The 20,056-nt window shown below is 37.0% G+C and overlaps 1 protein-coding gene across 4 annotated transcripts in view; it reads left to right on the forward strand.

The window, feature by feature from the left end:
• Positions 1–20,056, forward strand: part of TRMT11 (tRNA methyltransferase 11) — a 143,630-nt gene that overhangs the window by 80,903 nt on the left and 42,671 nt on the right. Inside the window, exons 15-17 of one of the 4 annotated variants that reach the window (XR_005651119.1) lie at positions 7,987–8,232; positions 12,420–12,575; positions 12,764–16,116. The exons of 1 other annotated variant lie outside the window; for it this stretch is intronic. Coding sequence is in view for 1 of the 3 variants with exons in the window: in XM_039854816.1 (XP_039710750.1) it covers positions 7,292–7,327 (36 nt within the window). In the remaining 2 variants the exon portion in view is untranslated. Of the gene's footprint in view, positions 1–7,291; positions 7,941–7,986; positions 8,233–12,419; positions 12,576–12,763; positions 16,117–20,056 lie in introns of those variants that run through there. 2 more of the 4 variants (XR_005651120.1, XM_039854816.1) reach the window with 2 other exon arrangements.

The following is a 20,056-nucleotide window of genomic DNA, read 5'->3' on the forward strand; positions in this document are numbered from 1 at the left end:
CCACAATAGGCATATTAAAGGAAAGGTTATTTCTTGGTTGGTGAGCATGAAGAATGCCAAAGATCCCACCTAGGCCTGACCCAGGTTTGAATGTAGAAAGAAACAAGACAATGGTTCCATTTTGTAGCTTTTAATTACTATGTGTGAGCTGAATGTTCAAGAACATTCTTGGGATGAACATCACAGGTCACATGAACTGTAGTCTATTTTCTATTCAATTAATAACAAGTATATTATATAGAGGTTTTTAAAAGAACTCCTACATGTATTTACTCCACCAACACATTTTACCTTATTTTACCCTCACAATGATTTTGTAATGCAGGTAGAAATCTATCTTCCTTTTGAAATATTGAAAGAAGCCTGGGTTGAGAATCATATCTTGATCCTAGTAATTACTTTTATGGCCTCAATTTCCTTATGTTTAAACTAAGATGCTTCTAAAATTCTCATTATTTCCACTCTACATAAAGGTAAACTCATAAAATGCAGAGAGGTTATTTATTTAAGATCACATTTTTCCATGTAGTTAGGGCTGTCTCTAAGTTTAGAGTTTTCACTTCTAGAATTTGGGGACACCATTTAGAATATTGGACACTAGTAATGTTTGGAAATGGATACTAATAATAATCAACAGGCAATGGATGAGACCGGCTCTCTTTCATGATCATTTAAGCATCAAATCTTTGCCAAGGAGTCTAGACCTGGAACATTATATTGGCCACTGATGATTGATGAAGAGTTGAATTATTTGTAGGGACTTGTTAAGGTTTTAAACATAGTCTAAAGGAGAAGAAGCTGTGGCCACCCTGTTCCTTCTGGGAGATAACATTTGAGAATGCAGTTGTCTGCATGATGCAAGAATTGCTGGATGACCCTGTTCACTAGGAATAATTAATTCCCTTGCCCTTTTTCTCTATTTGCTACATAACCTTCTGATACCAACTTGGCTTTCTATGTGGACTCCCTGTATTCAGTTGGCAAACAGTTTTTGAGTCTGCCAAGTGCTAGGTCTATACATTAAGAGTTGAGAAATGTGGCCCCTGTCCTCCATGTCCCTCTGGGGCTTACAGTCTACATGAGATGGGGGAGAGGGAGAGAAACCAAACATGTAAAAAATAATTATTGTAGAGGTGGGTATCTGATATAACAGAAAGATATGAATAGTTGGTAATGGAAGCAACTTACTCTGCTGGGCCCAGGTTTAAGTGGGGAAGAGGAAGAAATCAGAAAATTTTTCACATGGGAGGAGACACTTAATCCAAGTTCTGCAGTATCAGGAGAGAAGGGGAAGAGAACTTTCTGAGTGCTATCAGCCATTTGTTATGGCATGAAGGCATGAGAAAGCATATGCCTTATTGAAGAAAGAATGGTAGGTTTTGTGTGAATGAAGGTTGGTTTTGTGGGAGTTATAGGCAAGCATGAGAGGAAAAAAAGAGATAAAGCTGGAGTCAAGTTGACATCAGACATAGAGTGACTTTATTTGCCAGGCCAAGATTTTTCTGCATAAAATGATGAGCCAGCAGATGGAGAAGAGTTTGCTAACTCTAACCGGAGACAGTTCTGGTTGTTTTGAAAGTTAGTTCTTAACTGCAGAGTGAAGTAATTTGGTTTTCAGTGTAGTCTTTTTGGGGGATCAGTAGAGCTATATAATTTCAGGTTCATTGGCATCTAATCTGATTTTTCAGTGCAAATTGATAAATTGGTATTCTAGTTTCTTTTTCAGTTTATCTTAATTCTTGTTACTTTCCATCTCCTTTGGGGCCTGATCAATTCTGAATAATTTCAGAAATCTCTATTTTTTTTTTTTGGCTCTCCAGGATGAAATTCCCTTCTGTGGATTATTTTGTGATGTTTCCTACATTATTAACCAGTTTAACTCTCAGTAGGCAGTAGATTCCAGATCCTTTCACTCCTAGTCGATTGCTTATGTCATTGGGTCATGCTATCTGTAGTTTCAAAAGCCTGGGTAAATTAGATTTCAGTCTCTTTCTTATGAGAAACAAATACTTTAGATATAATGGCAACTACAGGCATTAGGGCATTATTGCTCTTTGTGGTTTTGTCTTTAAATCTCTTTTAATCAAAATGGGTCTTATTAAATATCTTTGTATCCCCAGCATATCTATCATGGTCCTATGTATGTAGAAGGAGCTCAGTAACTGTTCACTGAAGGATGACTCCGCAATCATATTTCTCCTATAGATAATTTTTGGGTTGCATCTGGAATCTGTCTCTTGATATTTTGCATTATCTATTAATATGAAATTGATTTAAGTTGATCCAACTTTCTTGAAAATTTTTCTTAAGAAGAGATAGGTTCATTATATCAGAGATGTGAAAGGCTAAAATTTGGAGAACGGAATTTAAGGCAGTGAGTCACTGGTGCAGATATAAGCTTGGGTTTATAACCTCAGTTAATGGCTTGAATCATTTGTAATTACAGGGAATGTTATTTGTTTCATCAAACTATTCCAACTTGCAGACTTTTTGCCTCTCTCAAACAACATAACTGTGACTTGATGGTAATGTATCAAAACTAAAGATGACTAGATAAAGAAATGAGTGAGTTTGTATGTCACTTGTTGATGATGGCTATGAAACAGAGGAATGATCTGATAATATTGCTAGGGGAAAAGCTATTAACTTCAGGATTCTAACAGAATTTAACAGAATTTAGATTGGAATTCGACTTTCTGGCGTGGGAAGGTCATCCCCCGGCCTAAGCCTGTTAGCACTGTTGGTGTCCAACTGGCTGCTAGAATGCAGCAATAAGTAATGCTTACATCACAAGACTTATATTCTACATTAAGACCATATAGTAATAAATGCTAATTATTTAATACTCAAGGGAAAGCAAACTTCCAGAGAATACATATTCAATGTGCCAAGATGGTGAATAAAGGGAACATTTTACATAATTTTAGTTTTCCTTACCTTAGGGAAATAGTATATTATGGCACTTGTCTGAGAAATATTACATAATTTTTATTTTATTGCATGCATATTGAGTGTACAGTTTTCCTTTGTTTTTAATGGTTTCTGAAATATGATTAAGGAATCTTTTTTTTTTTTTAATTCTGGGTGTACTCAAACTTTTCAATTGAAATAAAAAAGAAATCTAAAACTTAAACTAAGATTTGTTCATCTCATCTTTACTTCTTTTGCCTCTAGAGATTTAATTGGCTTATGAAGACTTAAAATTTGTATAAGCTCTTTATTCCCAAACTACATTTTTCCTTTATATTTTAATATGTGTGTGTTCTTGGGGCTAGGGCTGAGGGTATAGGCAGGAAGGAGAGGAAGTGGAGAAAAACACTTAAAAATGCCTTTTACCATTTTAAAGAAATATCTCCAAACTCTCTCTGTTTATTCTTATGGTAAGTGGTTTTACAAAGTGCTGGGTAGGATAATTTCCCTGAAATTTTCCTTGGATTTTAATGATCTGAAAAATTATTCAAAATTTCTTCCAGAACACTAAATGGATGGGTGTGTGGTCTAGTCTGGAGTTTCCCCACTGTTTTTCTGGACAGGTCACACCTCTAGACTCAGCAGGCCACCCAAAGGAGATATCCTTCTTTCCTCTTATTGAGGAACCAGATAGCTCTTTTGTCTCCTTGCCTCCCCTGCCCTCTAAGCTATAATTCGAGGTAATTACTTATTATATTTGGTGTCCATTCACTTTCTATCTCTGCTTCCTTCATGCCTTCTTTGCTGCTGCCCTCATTTCCTCAGTCAGGTGCAGCTCGGCCCTGGGACAAGTATTTCGTACAGCGCTGTGGCAAGCTCTCTTTATAACACCTTTTCCCAATTCTGCCCACCTCAGTTTCCCTACTCTCATTAGAATTTGTCTTCTCTTTGTCTCAGTTTCTATTTAAATTTTGAAGAATTATTCAATATGAATCATGAATATTCCTCGTGTGTGTGTGTGTGTGTGTGTGTGTGTGTTATGTGCATTGAGTAGGCTCTGACTCCTGGTGGCCTTATGAATGAGTGATACCCACAATATCTTGTTCTAACAGCCCCGCTCAGCTCCTGTAGACTCCTGCCTATGGCTTATTTTATGAAGTCGATCCATCTCATATTTGGTCTTCCTCTTTTCCTGCCTCTTTCTCTTTTTCCAGCATTATTGTCTTACTTGCCTTTTAATTAAAGACATGCTTCAGATGAATTATTATAAAGCAAATAAATGAATGGTGGTCTTTGGGTTCTCTAAAGGTCTGAGCTCTTTAAAAGTGTACCTTGTATCACAATTACTCCCTTTTACATTCCTGTCCCAACATGCTTCATTCTTCAGCAGCAATTCTCTGTCTTACTCCCTGACATTGTTATAATCATCTCTCTTCTTTATCCTTGTTAGAGATTTGAAAAACAAGGTTTAGGTGGGTGGGGCGCATGACAAGTTGGAGAAAAGTATAGTTAATAGAAGTCTATTAAGGAATATTAAAATCTATATGCCAGTCCCTCACGTTGGTGATGACTTGAGGATCAGTTTCCCTATTTGTCAAATGGACCTCCATAAACAGATGCCTACACCATTCTGCTTGAATTTCAGCAGTCTTAAGAAATTTTCAAAAAGGGGATTTTTTTTTCTTTAAAAAAGGAATGGGTAAGAAATTATGGGTTTAAACTACTAATTAACTTAGAAAATATAGGCATTTAACATTTATTAACTCCACAAATATGTAATGAGTATCAGTTAAGTGCCAGACACATTTAGAAGATAAATAAATTAGGCAGCTGCTCACATAGGATTAGATATGCTGCAGAGTTGCTTCTTTTAGGAGTTACTTCTCATTGCTTGAAACTTGGTGGCATCCTTACATTATTCAAAATTAATGCCTACCATTTGGTTGCCCTTCAGAAATATGTTGCATTTGTGTATACCACTTCAAATGTGTTGTGTTTTGAATTCAGGAGGAAAAATTTCCCCAGACTTTAGTAAAGCCATACTCTTTGGTGCAGTGTTAATACTAAACCTCTTAGCTTTCACTTGCACATTGTCTATAACCAATCGCACCACCTGTTTAGCAAAATTCCCTGTCTAGAAGTCTTATTCTACATATCCTTCATTAAAATGAAAATATACTTTATTCACTACTCAAAATTTGTACCTTGCTTGTGAGTTAATATGAGAACTAGTAGACTGTAGATAACTGACTTCCTATGTATTTGAGACTTAATGCTGAGATCTTCCAGATAATTTTGGTTGACTTCATGGGTGGCAAGTTGGATTGCTTTACTTTTCTGATAATAAAAGCAGTTAAGATTTGTTGAAGTCAGCTGGGCTGGGCTTGTACCTCATTTAACATATAAGGATGGTTCTGTTTATTTTCTTGATTTTGCATTTGAGGAAATGGAAACAGGTTAAGTAATGACGTTAACAAATTAAATTTAGCAGATAAATTCGGGAGTGTTAGAAAAATCAGATTCTTTTTTGGCTTCTGAGACATAATAAGGGTAGAGGAAGGGGATTATTTTATGAATATATTTTGAGAAGGAAAAAGAAAATAAAACATTTTTACAACACTGATTTCAAAAACTAGGGGGTCAGAGATTAGACCTTAGTAAAAAAAAACTATAGATATTAAGTATTTATTTTGATATACTGTATATATCTGAATATGAAACTATCTCAAGTTTTAGGTCTTTTTCCATTTTGTAGTGAAAAGATAATAAAAACAGTTATGTAGCCAATTTGAATATGAAATTTTTATAAAAATAAATAGATAATTTGTACTTATAATATGCAATTGATTAATTAGTTGTCTATATTTGAAATGACATAATACATTGACTGTAGAATCAGTATGTTGCTGTAAAATAATGTATAAAATAACATATTGATTTAGAAATACTTCTTTTTCCAACCTTATATTTCATGAAACAGTTTCACTTAAATGCCTTACCCACATCATCAACGTTAGTATCTTTTTTGTCAGTAGGAGAACTTTTTAGATCACCTATCAAAGTTTTTCAAACAACATCATCTTTACCTTCATCTAACTATTTGAGTTATAATATTGTTTGATTTTGTATATAATGCTGGTACTGAAACTTTTATTCTATTTATAATTTTTATATTATAATCAACTTATTATAAAGTTATTTTTAAAAAGCCTGCTTACAATGCTAAATCTGTATTGTTTCTTTGCCTCCTATCTCATTTTTAAAAATCAATTCTTACAGGTAACCTCTATAAACATCACCTGATGTAATTTCAGTTAACATTATTTTATTGTTTAAACTAAAATAATTGAGAAAAGGCCCGGTTCTATGAAAGACTTTGTAAGGACTTCAGTATACAATGATTCTTTCATTTCTGAAGAGTGGTTTTTGAGGGAATGCAAAAGCTTGGTTTCTATTCATGAATTTATGATAGCTCCAGATTTTTCACTTCTGAAGCATAACCATAGTGACATGGATATAAAATGATGTGGAAACTATATCAGATCTAAAAGATCTTATAATATAAATATGATCCAACTTTTGTTATAAGCTCTTTGCTTACAGTGAAGACACCAAGGCCAAAGATAAGATGTTAACAAGGTTTCTTGGCTAGAGTAATGGATAAAATAGTTACATGGATAGTCAAACGCGAATGTAAAATATGTTATCAAAAAGGAGGCACAGAAATTATTTCTTCTAATTCTGTTTGAAAGCATCATGAGAATAGATATTACTCTTCATGTGAGTCCACCACGCACTCTGTTTCATGTTTCTTTGTTCCCATTCGATGCCAAAAAAACCACAAAAAGGCAAGGAAAGGTAGCATAACTTACCTCTCTGAGATCAACAAAAGGCAAGACATCAGCCCATGGAGAGTGAGCAGCACCATGGCATGATCTGGGAGGTAGCTGGAGGAATGTCAGAGCCAAGCCAAATCTCTCCTTTGGTAGAGATCTTGCCGTTTCGCATTTGACGAACACTTTCAATGCTGAATATGTGTCCGGCACTTTGCCAGGTGTTGGATGGTGGGTGGTGGTGGTGGCTATTCTTTGACAAAAAGAAAAAGAAAAATGCTCTCCCACTTTTCAAGGAGCTCATGGTCTTAAAAGGTGAACAAGCCTCAAGATCTGAGTTATGAGAGGAGTTTCCAATTCCTGCTCTTCAGGGAAGGGAAGGGAGGATAATTAGGCTTAAGTCTAAAAGTGGAGGTGCTTCAACGAGGGAAGACAGACCAGGTAGCTACTCTGGGGAGGAAAGGAGATGGGATGAGGGAATGTGGTTCATGGGTAGCTCTAGAATCTTAGAAAGAAGTAGACTAAATCTTTTTTTTTTTTTTTTCCAGAGATTGAAAAGGAAAGCAATCAGACTTCTGAGGTGATATTTGGGATTGGAAAGAAAGATGCGGTTGTAGGCCTGGAAGAAACGGGCATCTGTACCAGTCTGGGCATGGAGCCTGTGGAACAGTAGGGACTTTGGAAAGTACTGGCTGAGTGTGTGCCCGGCAGGTCCGGGCAGCTTGGGTGGAGTGTGGCACCACTGGCAAGGGAGCAGCGCTACTGGCAGTCTCCCCCTCTTTCCAGGAGCCATGCCAACCTATGATACTTTTTTCAAGCTTTGGATTGAAAGTTAGGTGACCCTCCCCTTTGGTTTATTTAAGCTTCCTGAGGTTCTCAGATGATTCAGGGGAAGGAGAAGTGGAGGACCAAGCCATCATAAGATTTTTGAGTTAATTTGAATTATATCTGGTGAAATAAGAGACAGGATCACATTTGTACCCCAAGAGTTATGAGCACTTCAAACCAATTCCGTTTTATAGATTAGGGTTAAGATTGTGATTTACTCAATGCTACATGACTAGTAAGTTACAAATACTGAGATTTCGACTGCTGTAACCAGATATCTTAGGCAGTTACATTTCTTACTCATTACTTTTCCTGCTTTTTGATATTCTCTCCATTTTGAAATTCTCCTCATTTTTTTTTGTATCCTTAACTCATTATTGTCTCCCACAGATTTTACAAATCCTTCTTGTTGCAGGTGACAGAAATCCAACTTGAACAAACCTGAGGAAAAAAAAAATTCTGCGTGGAATTTGCTGTATCGATGTGAGGGTTACTTCACATACTCTGAGGGCAAGAATGTGGGTAAGCCTCAGGAACATTGTCCCAAACATCTGTGGCCAGACAGGACTCGTGCTACGCTAACATGGTGGTTCTCACACTGCTGACGAAGTCTGGCCTGGGCAGGGCAAAGAGGGGGCTGAGGCGGCAATTCCCAGAAGAGGTATGCTCTTAGCAGACACACACAAAAAATGTTTACTGAAGTTAATAGTGATTTTGAAATTAATTATAGTGTATATGCCACTTACTTACAAAATGATTCAATGAAGTTAATAATAATAATAGTAATAGTATTTTATTTTATAAGACTATACACATGATCTCATTGTAAATAGCAACTACTCCATGCAGTCAGGTGGCAGGTGTGTCTGCTCCCATTTTATAGGTGAGGAAACCCATGTGCAGATTGCTTACACAGTTTGCCCAAGGACATACAGCTGGTAAATTATGGAGATGGACCTCAAGCCTTTTCCACCACATCTTCCTCCTAGAGACTTCGAGTCTTAAAATAAATCAACTTTGTTGTTCCATTCTTCCCATTTATTTGAAGGAAACGACATTCTGGATTAATTTTAAGTAAAAGAATCAGACTTGAGCAGCTGATCATCTGATGGAGCTGTAGTGTTTCCATTTCTCTTTTGGTTGGGAGAAAGGCTATTCTTCATGTTCTGTTTTCTTTTGATTTCTTATTAGCATCTCTGTTTCCTTCCACACTTTTCAGTATTCAAGCCAGGTGCCAATTGTCTGTGTGAAGACACACCATTTCTCAAATATACCAAGATGCCAAATGTATGTGTAATATTTGACCATATGAGAAGAGTCCAGTAAGCTCCTAGGGACTTATGTTCCAGTGTGGCAGCACTGAACAACAGGAAAATTATAAATTTCATAAGCTAACCAAAAAAGTCATCCGTGCTTCATATTTATAAATATCCAATAGATGTAATATATTCTAAATTTGACTTTTTAGTACAATAGAGGTATTACATGTTCTCTCTATGAAGACAGTGATAGCTTGCAAAAATACAAATTGATGGAATGTCCTCAGTTTATTGCTGTCATTATTGATCATAGCAATTGGTTATTGTGGAGAAACCTTTAAGCAAGGATATTTCTCAAGATGGATTCTGAAAGAAAAGAAGAAAAGAATGTGTAAGTAGTAGGTAACAGATATGTTAAAAAAAAAACGAAAAGAAAAGAAAAAGAAAAAGAGGTTGAACTATCTATACTAACTGTGCCAGGAAAATTCTCCCCAGGCTGGATAGGATGGGATTAAATCTTGGAACTCCAAGTAAAACATTTCAAAGGACACAGGATAGAGGTTAGATTTTTGAGAGATGTCTCCATACTGTCCCTCCCCCATCCACAGTGTTCTGAGATGCTGAGCTAATCATTAAAAAACAAAAACACAAAACAAAATCACTTCAGGAAGATTTATCACATGGAACACTTTATTTTGGACCTGGTGAAAGTTAAGAAGGTGGACTAGGCCTTTGTCTTGAAGTCACTTGTGGTTTAGTACATGGAATCAAAAAATCATCAAAGCGCCTAAGAATGCAAGTCAGGAAGCAGAAGTGGTAGGCATCACTTCTGTGGAGTGGCCTGGTATTTGAAGAGAGGCTAAGACTAGCTTGTCTCTGAGGCAGCTAAAGGATCTCTTGGAAAGAGGGCTCTTTAGTGTTCTCTTCTTCCAGCAACTATTAACAGTCCTGATGGTAATAAAAAGAGCAAACATTTATCACATGTTTACATGCGTTAAGCACTTTAATTCTTTTTCTCAGTTGGCTTTCTAAACAATCCAGTGAGGAAGATACCATTCTTATTCATGTATTACAGTGTGGGGAGTAGAGGTTTAGATAATAAAATAACTTGCCAAGATCATGTAATTGTAGGGTTATAAAATTGTTGATTCCATAGAAAATTGCATTTTCATTCTATAGAGATTGGGGTATGTTAACCAGTTTCTGAAGGAGGTTTACTTGGGCCACACATGTTTCTCCTCATCTCTGCCAAAGTAAGCCCTATCTCTCTTGCAAAATTGTGGGACTGGCTCTATCTCTATCATAAATTCTTCCTGAAACCCAGTCAACTCTCTTCCCACAGTGCCCTTAGAGCACTTATGCCGGCCTCATTTATTTGGCGATTGATCATGAACTACCCTAGCTAAGTCTCATTTATCTTACAATATTGTTTAACTCTGTTTAATCTTTCCATCCAGATGATAAAATCCTTCATGTTGGTAGCTTTGTCTTGGGGATTAAAAATAAGTCTTCAATAGCATCCACTGCAGCACACATGATAATTTTTTGTTTTGATATTTACTTGAATTAAAGTTGTATTGGTTATCTGTTGTGGCTTAAAACAACACACATGTATTATCTTGCAATTTCTGTGGGTCAGAAGTTGGGTGCGTCTTAACTGGGTCTTCTGCAAAATTGCAATTGAGGTGTCAGCTGAGGTTCACTTCTCATCTGGAGGCTCAAGTGGTGATGGATCTGTCTCCAAGCTCAACTCAGAAGTTGGCAGAAGTCATTTCCTTGTGGTTGTAAGACCACAAGGCTTCATATTCTAATTGGCTATCAGGCGGAGGCTGCTCTCAACTCCTAGAAGCTGCCCCCAATTCCATGCTATGTGATTTCCTCCCACAGGCCCTTTTCTGAAATTGTCCTTTCCTTCATCAAAGCCAGTAACTGAGAGTTTCTGGAGTTAGTCTGTTATGGATAGGGAGTCTAACATAATGTATTATAATCGTGACAGTGACATCCCATCATCTTTGCCACAGTCCATTGATTACAAGCAAGTCATATGTCTTGCCCACTCCCAATGGGATAGAATTATAAAAGAACTTGAACAATAAGTCAAAATCACACGGGGACCACCTGAGAGTCTATCTATCACAATAGTGAAAAAATCAGGAAATTCACAAATATTAGAGACTTTATCAAATTCACTTAGGAAATTAATAATAGTACTCGAAATAGAATTCAGAAACTCGGTTCTTATCTTCTTATGCTAACTACTAAATCATCATCAACAGTAGTGAGATGGCCTTGGCTACACAGCAACCTCTGGCTGGTAGAGATGGATCACAAGAATGAGTATATCAGCTAGAGGTGTGTGTTGAGGAAGATAACTTCCAATGAATAGTCACTGTCCAAAGCAGTGTGGTCAACTTAAACTTGACTCTTGCTAGAGCTGATATATAAGCCCATCTGTCCAGGAGTAGGTGGCAAAGGCCTAGATATATTAGGTTTGGGTTCATTCAGTACCTCAGAGAGAGAATTTGGAAAGGTCCAGGTAGTTTATCAGGACCTTGGCCTAGAAGCGCAGGGACATAGCCTAGCTGGGAATTCAACACTAGCAGAAAGCTGGGATGGAGCCACAGCTATAAAGAATGGATGAACATGTAGGTGGGGTTGAGGTCAGATTGTGACTCAGTGCGCCCATCTCTTACTCACAAGACTAGCATTAGGCTACCTCTGTGGGCAGAGGGAAGGCTCCTAATGTGCTTCCTATGGAAGACCTCACTGAAGAAAAAGACTGAGAATTATCTCAAGAAATCTAGGCTGTGATCCATATTGGTTAAATTTGTGGGAAGCAATACATATTTACATTTTGCTTTTCTGTGAATGTAAGGCAGATTTCCTTAATTATTTTTAACAAGATTTCTCTTTTTCTATCTTCTTTCTTCTTTCTCTATTCTTTAAACACATTGACTTTTATCAAAATCTCTAGCTTTCTATATGGTTATTCTTTTCTTTTTTTAATTGAAACTTAATGATAAAGATATAATCCTATCAATGGAACAAACTGAATCAGAAGTACTTTTCTGCATATTGCTTATTACACAACTTCCTATGCCTTTTAAAATAACACATGTTTTATGGGGTCTTTCTCTTGTGACTCATTTTTGGAGCTGATCCGAGAAGGAGTTATTCTCCAGACGTGGCACCATTGACCCTCATTTTGAATTACATTTTTTATTTATTTTTAAAAAGATATTTCATTCATAGAATCCCCACTGAGCTTTTTATTGTGGAAAATTAGGGCCCGTAAATCATCCCCCTCAGAAAACTATAAATTTTATACAATTGAAACATTCCATGGACTGAGCTTGGCACTTTGATGAAATCACTCCTTTGCTTCTCATAATTTATGAGCTTCCCCATTCTCCTCCCTCTTGCTCCATCATCACCTTGCCCTCCCAGCAAGAGTAGGGGGTGGTATCGTGCCTTTAAATTGCTCACTGGGGTTTATTGAGTATAATTTGTGAGTGGATTTATATGAACTCACGATATTGCAACTTATCCAAAACTATGAACAATAAAATTTTTCATTTTCTTTTGGCAGGCAGAAGGGACATGGGTTGATCACACAGGAGGTAACTCAGCATGATGCACTGGGGAAGAACAAAGTCCCTGGAGATAAATGATATAGGTTAGAACAGTCATCTGCCCGTGGTTTCCTGTGAGACCCAGGCCTTAGTTTCCTTACCTGTAGGTTCAGGTGGGTAATCTTTAAGTTTTCTTTTAGCTCTTATATGTTAGATTCTATGAATTGAAAATGGTTCTCGGCACGTTGCTCCTTTTAAAGGGTAATTAGGAAAACCAACAAGATAAATCTCAAAGGTTTGATGTGCTATTTTGGATGTGAGTGGTTAACTCTGTTTTTTTTTTTTTTTTTTTTCTGGAAAGAAGAGAAAGCACAACAGTAGTAAAGACCACAGCACTCCCGATTCTTGTCTGCCAGGTTGGCACTGGCTTGTGAGGTCTTGGAAACCAACACTGTCTTATTTAACTTGGAAACTCTGGCTCTTAGTATGGAACCTGATACCTGGGTTTCTGATAAAAGCATTGAATGAACACAGAGAATCCAAATGTGTTTTACTCCCGTAAATGCAAGTGCCGGAACAGTGCCACCATGCAGTAGGTGCTCATATTTGTTGAATTTCCAATAAATAGGCTACTTGCCATTATTGGGATATTGGAATTTCCCTGTATGTTTGTTCCCAGTCCAGTTAATCCCTTTATTTTTATGTCCTAATGTTTTTCCTCAGGAGAACTCCAGATGGGTCTGCTAAGAAATTTCTAGCTTTGTGGCATCACTGGTACTCAGTCTTGGAAAGAATTTTGTTGCTGGAGAAACAGGCCAGAAATAGAAGATAGAAGAGGGTATGGCAAAGTGGCTGAGCTTGAGCTCTGCAGTGAGACCTGGGCTCTACATCTTAAAAGCACTGTGACTTTGGGCAGAATATTTCCCTGGTTAAACTCCATTCTCTTTATGTGTACAAGGAAGGGGGTGCATAATTGAACTTAGGGTAGAGCGAAGATTCAAAGAGGTCATCCATGTTAAGTGCTTAGCCCAGTGCTGGCATGTAGTAAATATTCAATAAATGTTTGCTATGACTTATTTTTAATCATTAGTAGTATTAGTGTATATGTCAATAATTGCTATAGTTTTTACTTCTGTGTTAAAATTCTTACTATGTTGTAGCAATGTAACTATTGTCTTATGTAAAATTTATTGTAGTTTTAACTTAGCTATTTCTTTAGCTTTTCAGGGTATATTCTGAGATCCTTGCATTAAAAGAAAAAAGTATTACTGATATTAAAAGACCAATTTTGGATAGAGAGTGTCACTAGAATTTCTTTTTAATCTGAAATATAGTTTTGCAATTCCAGGCTTTTAGGAAAGAATGAGAATATAGTGCAAGAATGAGAATATAGTGCTGTATGAGAAGTGTCTGTATCTCTTTTATTCTCCATAAAATTGAAATTTTTCTTCCTGGAAATTGCTGGTTATGACTTTGCCTACATGCATTATAACATAACACACAGCTATTTAATGAAGACTGTCATTAGGGTCAGAGTGCAAAACAGTCTGAAATATTAAAAAATCAAGGTGAAGTCAATTTACCTTCTCTTTGACCTGCTTGCAGGATACCCTGACAAGGTATGAACTGAAATATGTATCTTGGAACTATTTACCCCCTAAATATTAAAAAATGTAAATAAGCAATGGAATTCAGAGTGACAGAGGATCTAAAGCGATGGCCACCCAGCCTTTGCTGGTAAAATATGGCTCACTTAATGACATTTCAGCCCTAAATCACTGCAGGCGAGTTTGCAGCTGAAGGGGTTGCACAAAAACATTCCTTTAGGACCATTTAAAAAGGCTGAATAAGCAAAGTATACTGCGTGACAACGCTCAGAATTTCAAAGGGGTGGTTCAGGTACACATATTGTTGCCTGTGGCTCCAGGCCCAATGACCGTTTTTTCATAGAGATAGATTTCCTGGACAGAAAACAAATTTCTTTCCAAGTCAGAGAACTTTATCAGATTTATCTTTCATTGTCAGATCAGCATGCAGGAAACAAATGAAGTCCGTAGCATGACTGAAATTAAGAGGAGAGCAATTTACAGTGCTCACTGGCTTCTCATAAACCTTATTAATGTTTGGCATGGGTGCCAAGGAGCCATAAAGAATTGTCCTGCTGAACATTTATGTTTGCTTAATCTCTTATTATATGTCCTCAATGCAGCTTCAATAATGGCAGCCAGAGCATCTTGTGAGCAGGAAATGAGAAAGTTACGCATATTTTTGTCTTATAATCAAATATTCTTCCCTATCTTTTTAAAGCCTCCCACTGGGAGGCAAAGTACTGTTTTTTGGGTTTCATGTTTCCTTAAGCTGTTGCCTGTAATTTCCACTTTGTTTTAGATTTGTCACAGCTCTAAAATAGAATTAAGTTGCTCATTTATGCTCATGTCTTCCATTATTTTGGATTTTAGGCAATTCTTAATTCAGTAATGGTTATACAGCTGCTTAAATTCACATTCCCTTTTGAATTCTAGCCCATGGTGTCCTAATGATGTAAAAACATTGTGATTAGTGCCAACTTATTTTTTCAAGAGTCAAATTTTCTTATTTCTTTAAGATTCTCAGTATATTTGACCTAAAAGACTAATAGATGACATTTGTTGAATACTTACAGGCACCTTACATTTTTATTTTATTTAATCATCACAATCTCATGAGATAAGTGCTATTATCACCAGCCTGCTCTTAACCACTGCACTCACTCACTAACATCACAGTTCACTTAACATGATGCCTTAAAAAACGTAAGTGTAACAGAGAAGATAGGAGGAGAATGGGGAGAAAGAAGGTTAAATGTGGAAAGAAGAATAACATGGAATTTTACCAACAGAGGAACTGAGGGAATCTTAATCATACTGTTGGCTCTTGTTGAATTGAATTGACTTCTCAGATATCTTGTTAATGATCAATAATGCAAGTGAGCCAACCAGGCATCATGAGAACCTGAAAAGGACAGTCTTCTACTGTAGCAGATTACATTTTTAAAATAATTTTTTATTTTGAAATAATTTTAGACTCATAATTACAAAGAATACTCATATCCCTTCTCCTAGACTTCCCCAATTATGAACATTTTACCACACTTAAAAGATAATTTTCTCTCTATATAGATACTTATTATAATTTTATGAACTATTTGGAAATAAGTTATAGACACAATGGCCCTTTTCTCATAAATATGTTGGGGTACATTTTCTAAGAATAAGTAAATTCTCTTATATGACCACATTATATTCATTACCTTCAGGAAATGAACACTGATTAAGTGCTAAATGTAATCTACAGATTTTATTTATATTTCATCAATTATCCTAATAAAAATATTTTGGGATGGAGTGTTCAAAGACCATAAGTTGCTTTTAGTTGTGGTTCTTTAGTCTCTGTTAGCTTGGAACACTTTTTTTCTTTTTTTCATTCTTATATATTATTTTAAAAGAGTACAAGTAAGCTGTTTCATAAACTGTTTTTCTATTTGAATTTGTCTGATGGTTCCTCATGATTGAATTGAAGTTATGTACTTTGGGCAGCAATAACATGAAGCAATGTTATATTCTCAGTGCATCATGTCAGGAGGCAAATGATGCTAATTTGTCTCATTCCTGCTAATACTAACAGGCTTCTCTATGTAAAGTTATGATGTTTCCATGAATTAAACTTAAAATTTGATTTAAGTGCCAGTTTTCTGGGGATTTGGTTTAAAGCAGGTCCCATCACCCAAGCAACTTTGAGGAATCTGAAAAAGCTAGCTTCTTGATCCGTAAGGCTCAGGACCACTCTGTGGGAAGTGGTGATAGCTGGGAGAGCTAATTTAGGTCCATCTCCATCACCAGGATCTCAAAGTTGTTACTCTGTTTGTACTTAGGGGAGTGTCTTGATATTTGGTGAAATTTAAATGAGATAATTAGAATATCAAAATATTTATATGTCAAAATAAAATATAATTTTTATCGTAGATACATATCGCGAGTGAGCAGAGCCATTTCTAGAGTAATTGCTCATGGGTTAGGAATGGAGTGCATGGTCGTGTTGGCTCTGTGATATTGTTAGTCTAGGAGGTGGATCACCTTATATCTAGTATGGAGGCCCATTTCCCTGTAGCAGGAAGGACTGGCATTTGAAACAGCATTCTTCCCCTGGAATGGAAGAAACTCAGTTAAACAGAACAGTATCTCCTACAACAAGGGATAGTGTAATCTATGAGCATTTGGTAATTAAGTGATGGAGGAGGCATGTGTCCAGACAGCAGGCAGTTGGATCCACTAGCTTCCACTAGTGTTGTGTGTGTGTGTGTGTGTGTGTGTGTGTGTGTGTGTGTGTATGCTAGTGTGTGTCATGGGGAAATGGGAGGGTGCATAGTGGGGTTGATGCAGATAGAGAAGAAAATTAGAAGAGGAAAGATAGATGAGGACCCGGTCATGAAGGACTTAGGTATTAAGCAGATGCACTGGTACTCTAGCCCAGGAGAACGAATCAGAAGATTAGAGATCCAGAGTGCAAGACCAGGTCTGAGTTGGCACCACGTGAGTTGTAAGAGAGGCTCTCATGAGTGAGGCTAAAGAACTAGTGAAAATTTTGGCCTAAAGTCTGAATTGACCTTAGAGATTGAGGAATAAGATTGATGAATTCCAGCTGGGATGGGAGGAGGACCAAGTACAGGGTTTGTGGACTGAGTGTGGCCAGTTTATGCTGTTAAAGTTCTGAGGCTTATAATCAACTATTAAGCAATCACCTTATCTAAGCCACACTCACTTTAGGATGGTATGACAATTTTCTAACAATTCTCCTTCAAGATTGTGCTTTAATCATATGTCACTTGTGCAATGCTTTTGAGGCTGAGAAATGCATAGCATGATTTAGTCTAGGCTCCGTGCCCTTCTAAGAAATATCTTAAGACTGAGAAATATCATTCCCTTCTCATAGCACTGAGTTGGGTGAAAGTGGAAGAAGAAAATCAGAATGTTCAGTGAAGTATATATTATTAAACAACTGTGTTAGAATAAAATTATTTTAGAAAATAATTGCTTATAAGAATCATCACCCATTCTTAAACTTTCTGTAATTCTGTTCCCTTTTGGCTTTCTTTATTTTAATCCCTTTCTTCTCCCATAATATTTTCTATTTTAATTTAAGCAATATTTCTAGAGATCATAATAATGAGGTACTGTATAAACATATAATGGGGCAGAATGAAAACCCTTCCTATGGTTACAGAAACCATAGGAACACATGTGTGCACTTGTGCGGGCGTGTGTGTATAAAGCTATTTTGGGGTCAAAGTTTGGCAGGCAGGGCTCATCCAACTGAAAAAATGAAGTGTTTTAATGTGATCACATTGCAATTTGAGCCTATTGTTTTTGTAGTCATGATTTAGCATTCATTGCATGTCTATAGTCCCCCAGACAGACCCTGGAATTAGATGTCAGCTCTGCTTAGTGGATTTATGCTTGAAATTAGATAGCAAAGCCACAAAAATTAAAAAAGATGATACCTCCAAAACAGAAATATTGACTAATGTATTCCCAGAAAAGTTAGGTAAGGAGAAAATAAGTTTGACCCAGGCAGTTATGAATGAAGGAAGTGTGAGAAGACTCAAATGTCTAGCATAGGGATGTTTTGTAGCCATTTTCAAGAACCCTGGATGGGACCCTGGAGGCTACAGGATCTAATACTTTAATCTTCCTCTGCCACAGCTCAGACCCCATGGGGAGGAATCTTGGTGTGGAGACTGTCTTGGATAATAACAAGCTGCCCTCTCCACAGGCAAATTTTCAGGTGGAATTCTTACTCTCCACCCATATAACCAACACAACAAATAATCGAGTCCTCAAGCTTCAAGGGAAACCCCAAGGGATTTTTTTTTTTTTAAGAATGTAAAGGTCATTCAAAAATAAAGACAGAATTTCTTAGAATAATTTTTTTTAACCTGTGCTTCAGACCATCTCTTTATTTATTTTTATTTATTTAAATTAGTTTCAAGTGTACAGTGTATTGGTTAGACATCTATATAGTTCATAAAATCATCCCCTCAATTGCTCCCTCCCTCCCCTGGCCCTCCACTTAGCCATCATATTAATGCTAACTGCATTCCCTCTGCCATGCTATCAACTATCAACTACTAATTCGTGCTTCTTTAACCCTTCACCCCATCTCTTTGTTTTTTTGCTTCACACACCCCCTGCACTTTTTAATATTAAATGTCTCTTAATAACAAAAGTAAACTGCATATTACTTAATGGAAACTGCACAATATTAATTTTGCTAATTACATGGTTGCTCATTTTTCCAGGACCAGATCACCTCCCGTTTTGTTTCCAACTACTATGGCCACCATGTGTTTAAGAGTAAGACAGAAATAACAAACCAAACTATAGGTTTCCCCAGGTAATCACATGCTATTTCTGCAGTGCACAGGGGAAATTTACCATCTGGGTTTGCAGGAAACGTCATCCCAAGGCAGAGTGAAGTGAGGAGGGCTTTCCCTATCACCTGCCTATATGCCCATTGAAGAAATTTCACATAGAGTTTTGAGGGCCAAACGACCCAAATTCAGACACCTGGTACAGCTACTTCCTGAGTATGTGAAATCTTCAGCAAGTAACTTCTCTGCCTCTTGGTTCTCTGTATGTAAGTTGGGGATGATGAGTTCTAATTTCTAGTGTAGCTCTGAATCTTTAATGAGGTGATAGAAGATGGTGCTTAGCATAGCATAGGGTAAGCTGTTAATGAATAATGGTTCTTAGTTTCTTTCCACTCCATTTCATGCTCTTCTAAACTTCTGAATACTAAACTGAGGAGGCATAAAAAATGGCCTATAGACCGGCTTTCCTCTAAATCCAGAACAAAAAGCTCAAACTGGGCTATATTCCGCAAGGAGATTTGATGTGTTGTGGGAGGTACTATTTGCCCAGAGTAAATCTTTCCTCCTATCTCTCCTTGGCTAGTGAACTGGTGCCAGCGTCTGCTTATTGGAGAACTGGGCTATTTGTTCAGTGAGGCACATCTCTGGACCCCAGGATTGAGCTTGAATAAAAACTGCCAAGTGAGTCAGCAACCCTTTTCTGACATCTACTAGGAATGTCAGGCATGGATAAGTCCCTCTGGATCTGTGAAATAATTCCTGTGGTTATATCAACTTCTTGGGTCTTTGGATCTATAAATTCTTTCTGTCTCTTTTTTTTTTCCCAAGGATTTTCTACTTGAATGCTGTTTCACCTCAAATAGCTAGTTCCATTCTGACATAGTGGAGATATGGAACTTCTTTCAACTGACACAGACTGGCTAGATGCCAGCCACGAGTTCCTCCAGGATAAGTTACAGATAGCCAGGCCTTGCTATCTGCGATGATTATTTGTTGTAGTAATAACAACCGCTGGGTACATAATTGGTTGTCTGAAAATGTGAACTTTACTAAGTATTCTGCTTTTCTGCTTGGCTTCTGGCAACTGTCTAGACTCTTATTCCTTGGCATTCTGTTACCTGTCGTTTCTACAACAAATCCTCTACTGACCTTTAGCTGCCTACTTTCCTCTATTTCATTGTCTTTTTTCAGCCACTAGCTTATACTGTGATCTTTCACTAAACTGGAGAGTTAATGTTCTTCTCAGGT

Source organism: Pteropus medius, unplaced genomic scaffold (genome assembly GCF_902729225.1).
Source record: "Pteropus medius unplaced genomic scaffold, Ma_sr-lr_union100, whole genome shotgun sequence".
Taxonomy (NCBI): Eukaryota; Metazoa; Chordata; class Mammalia; order Chiroptera; family Pteropodidae; genus Pteropus; species Pteropus medius.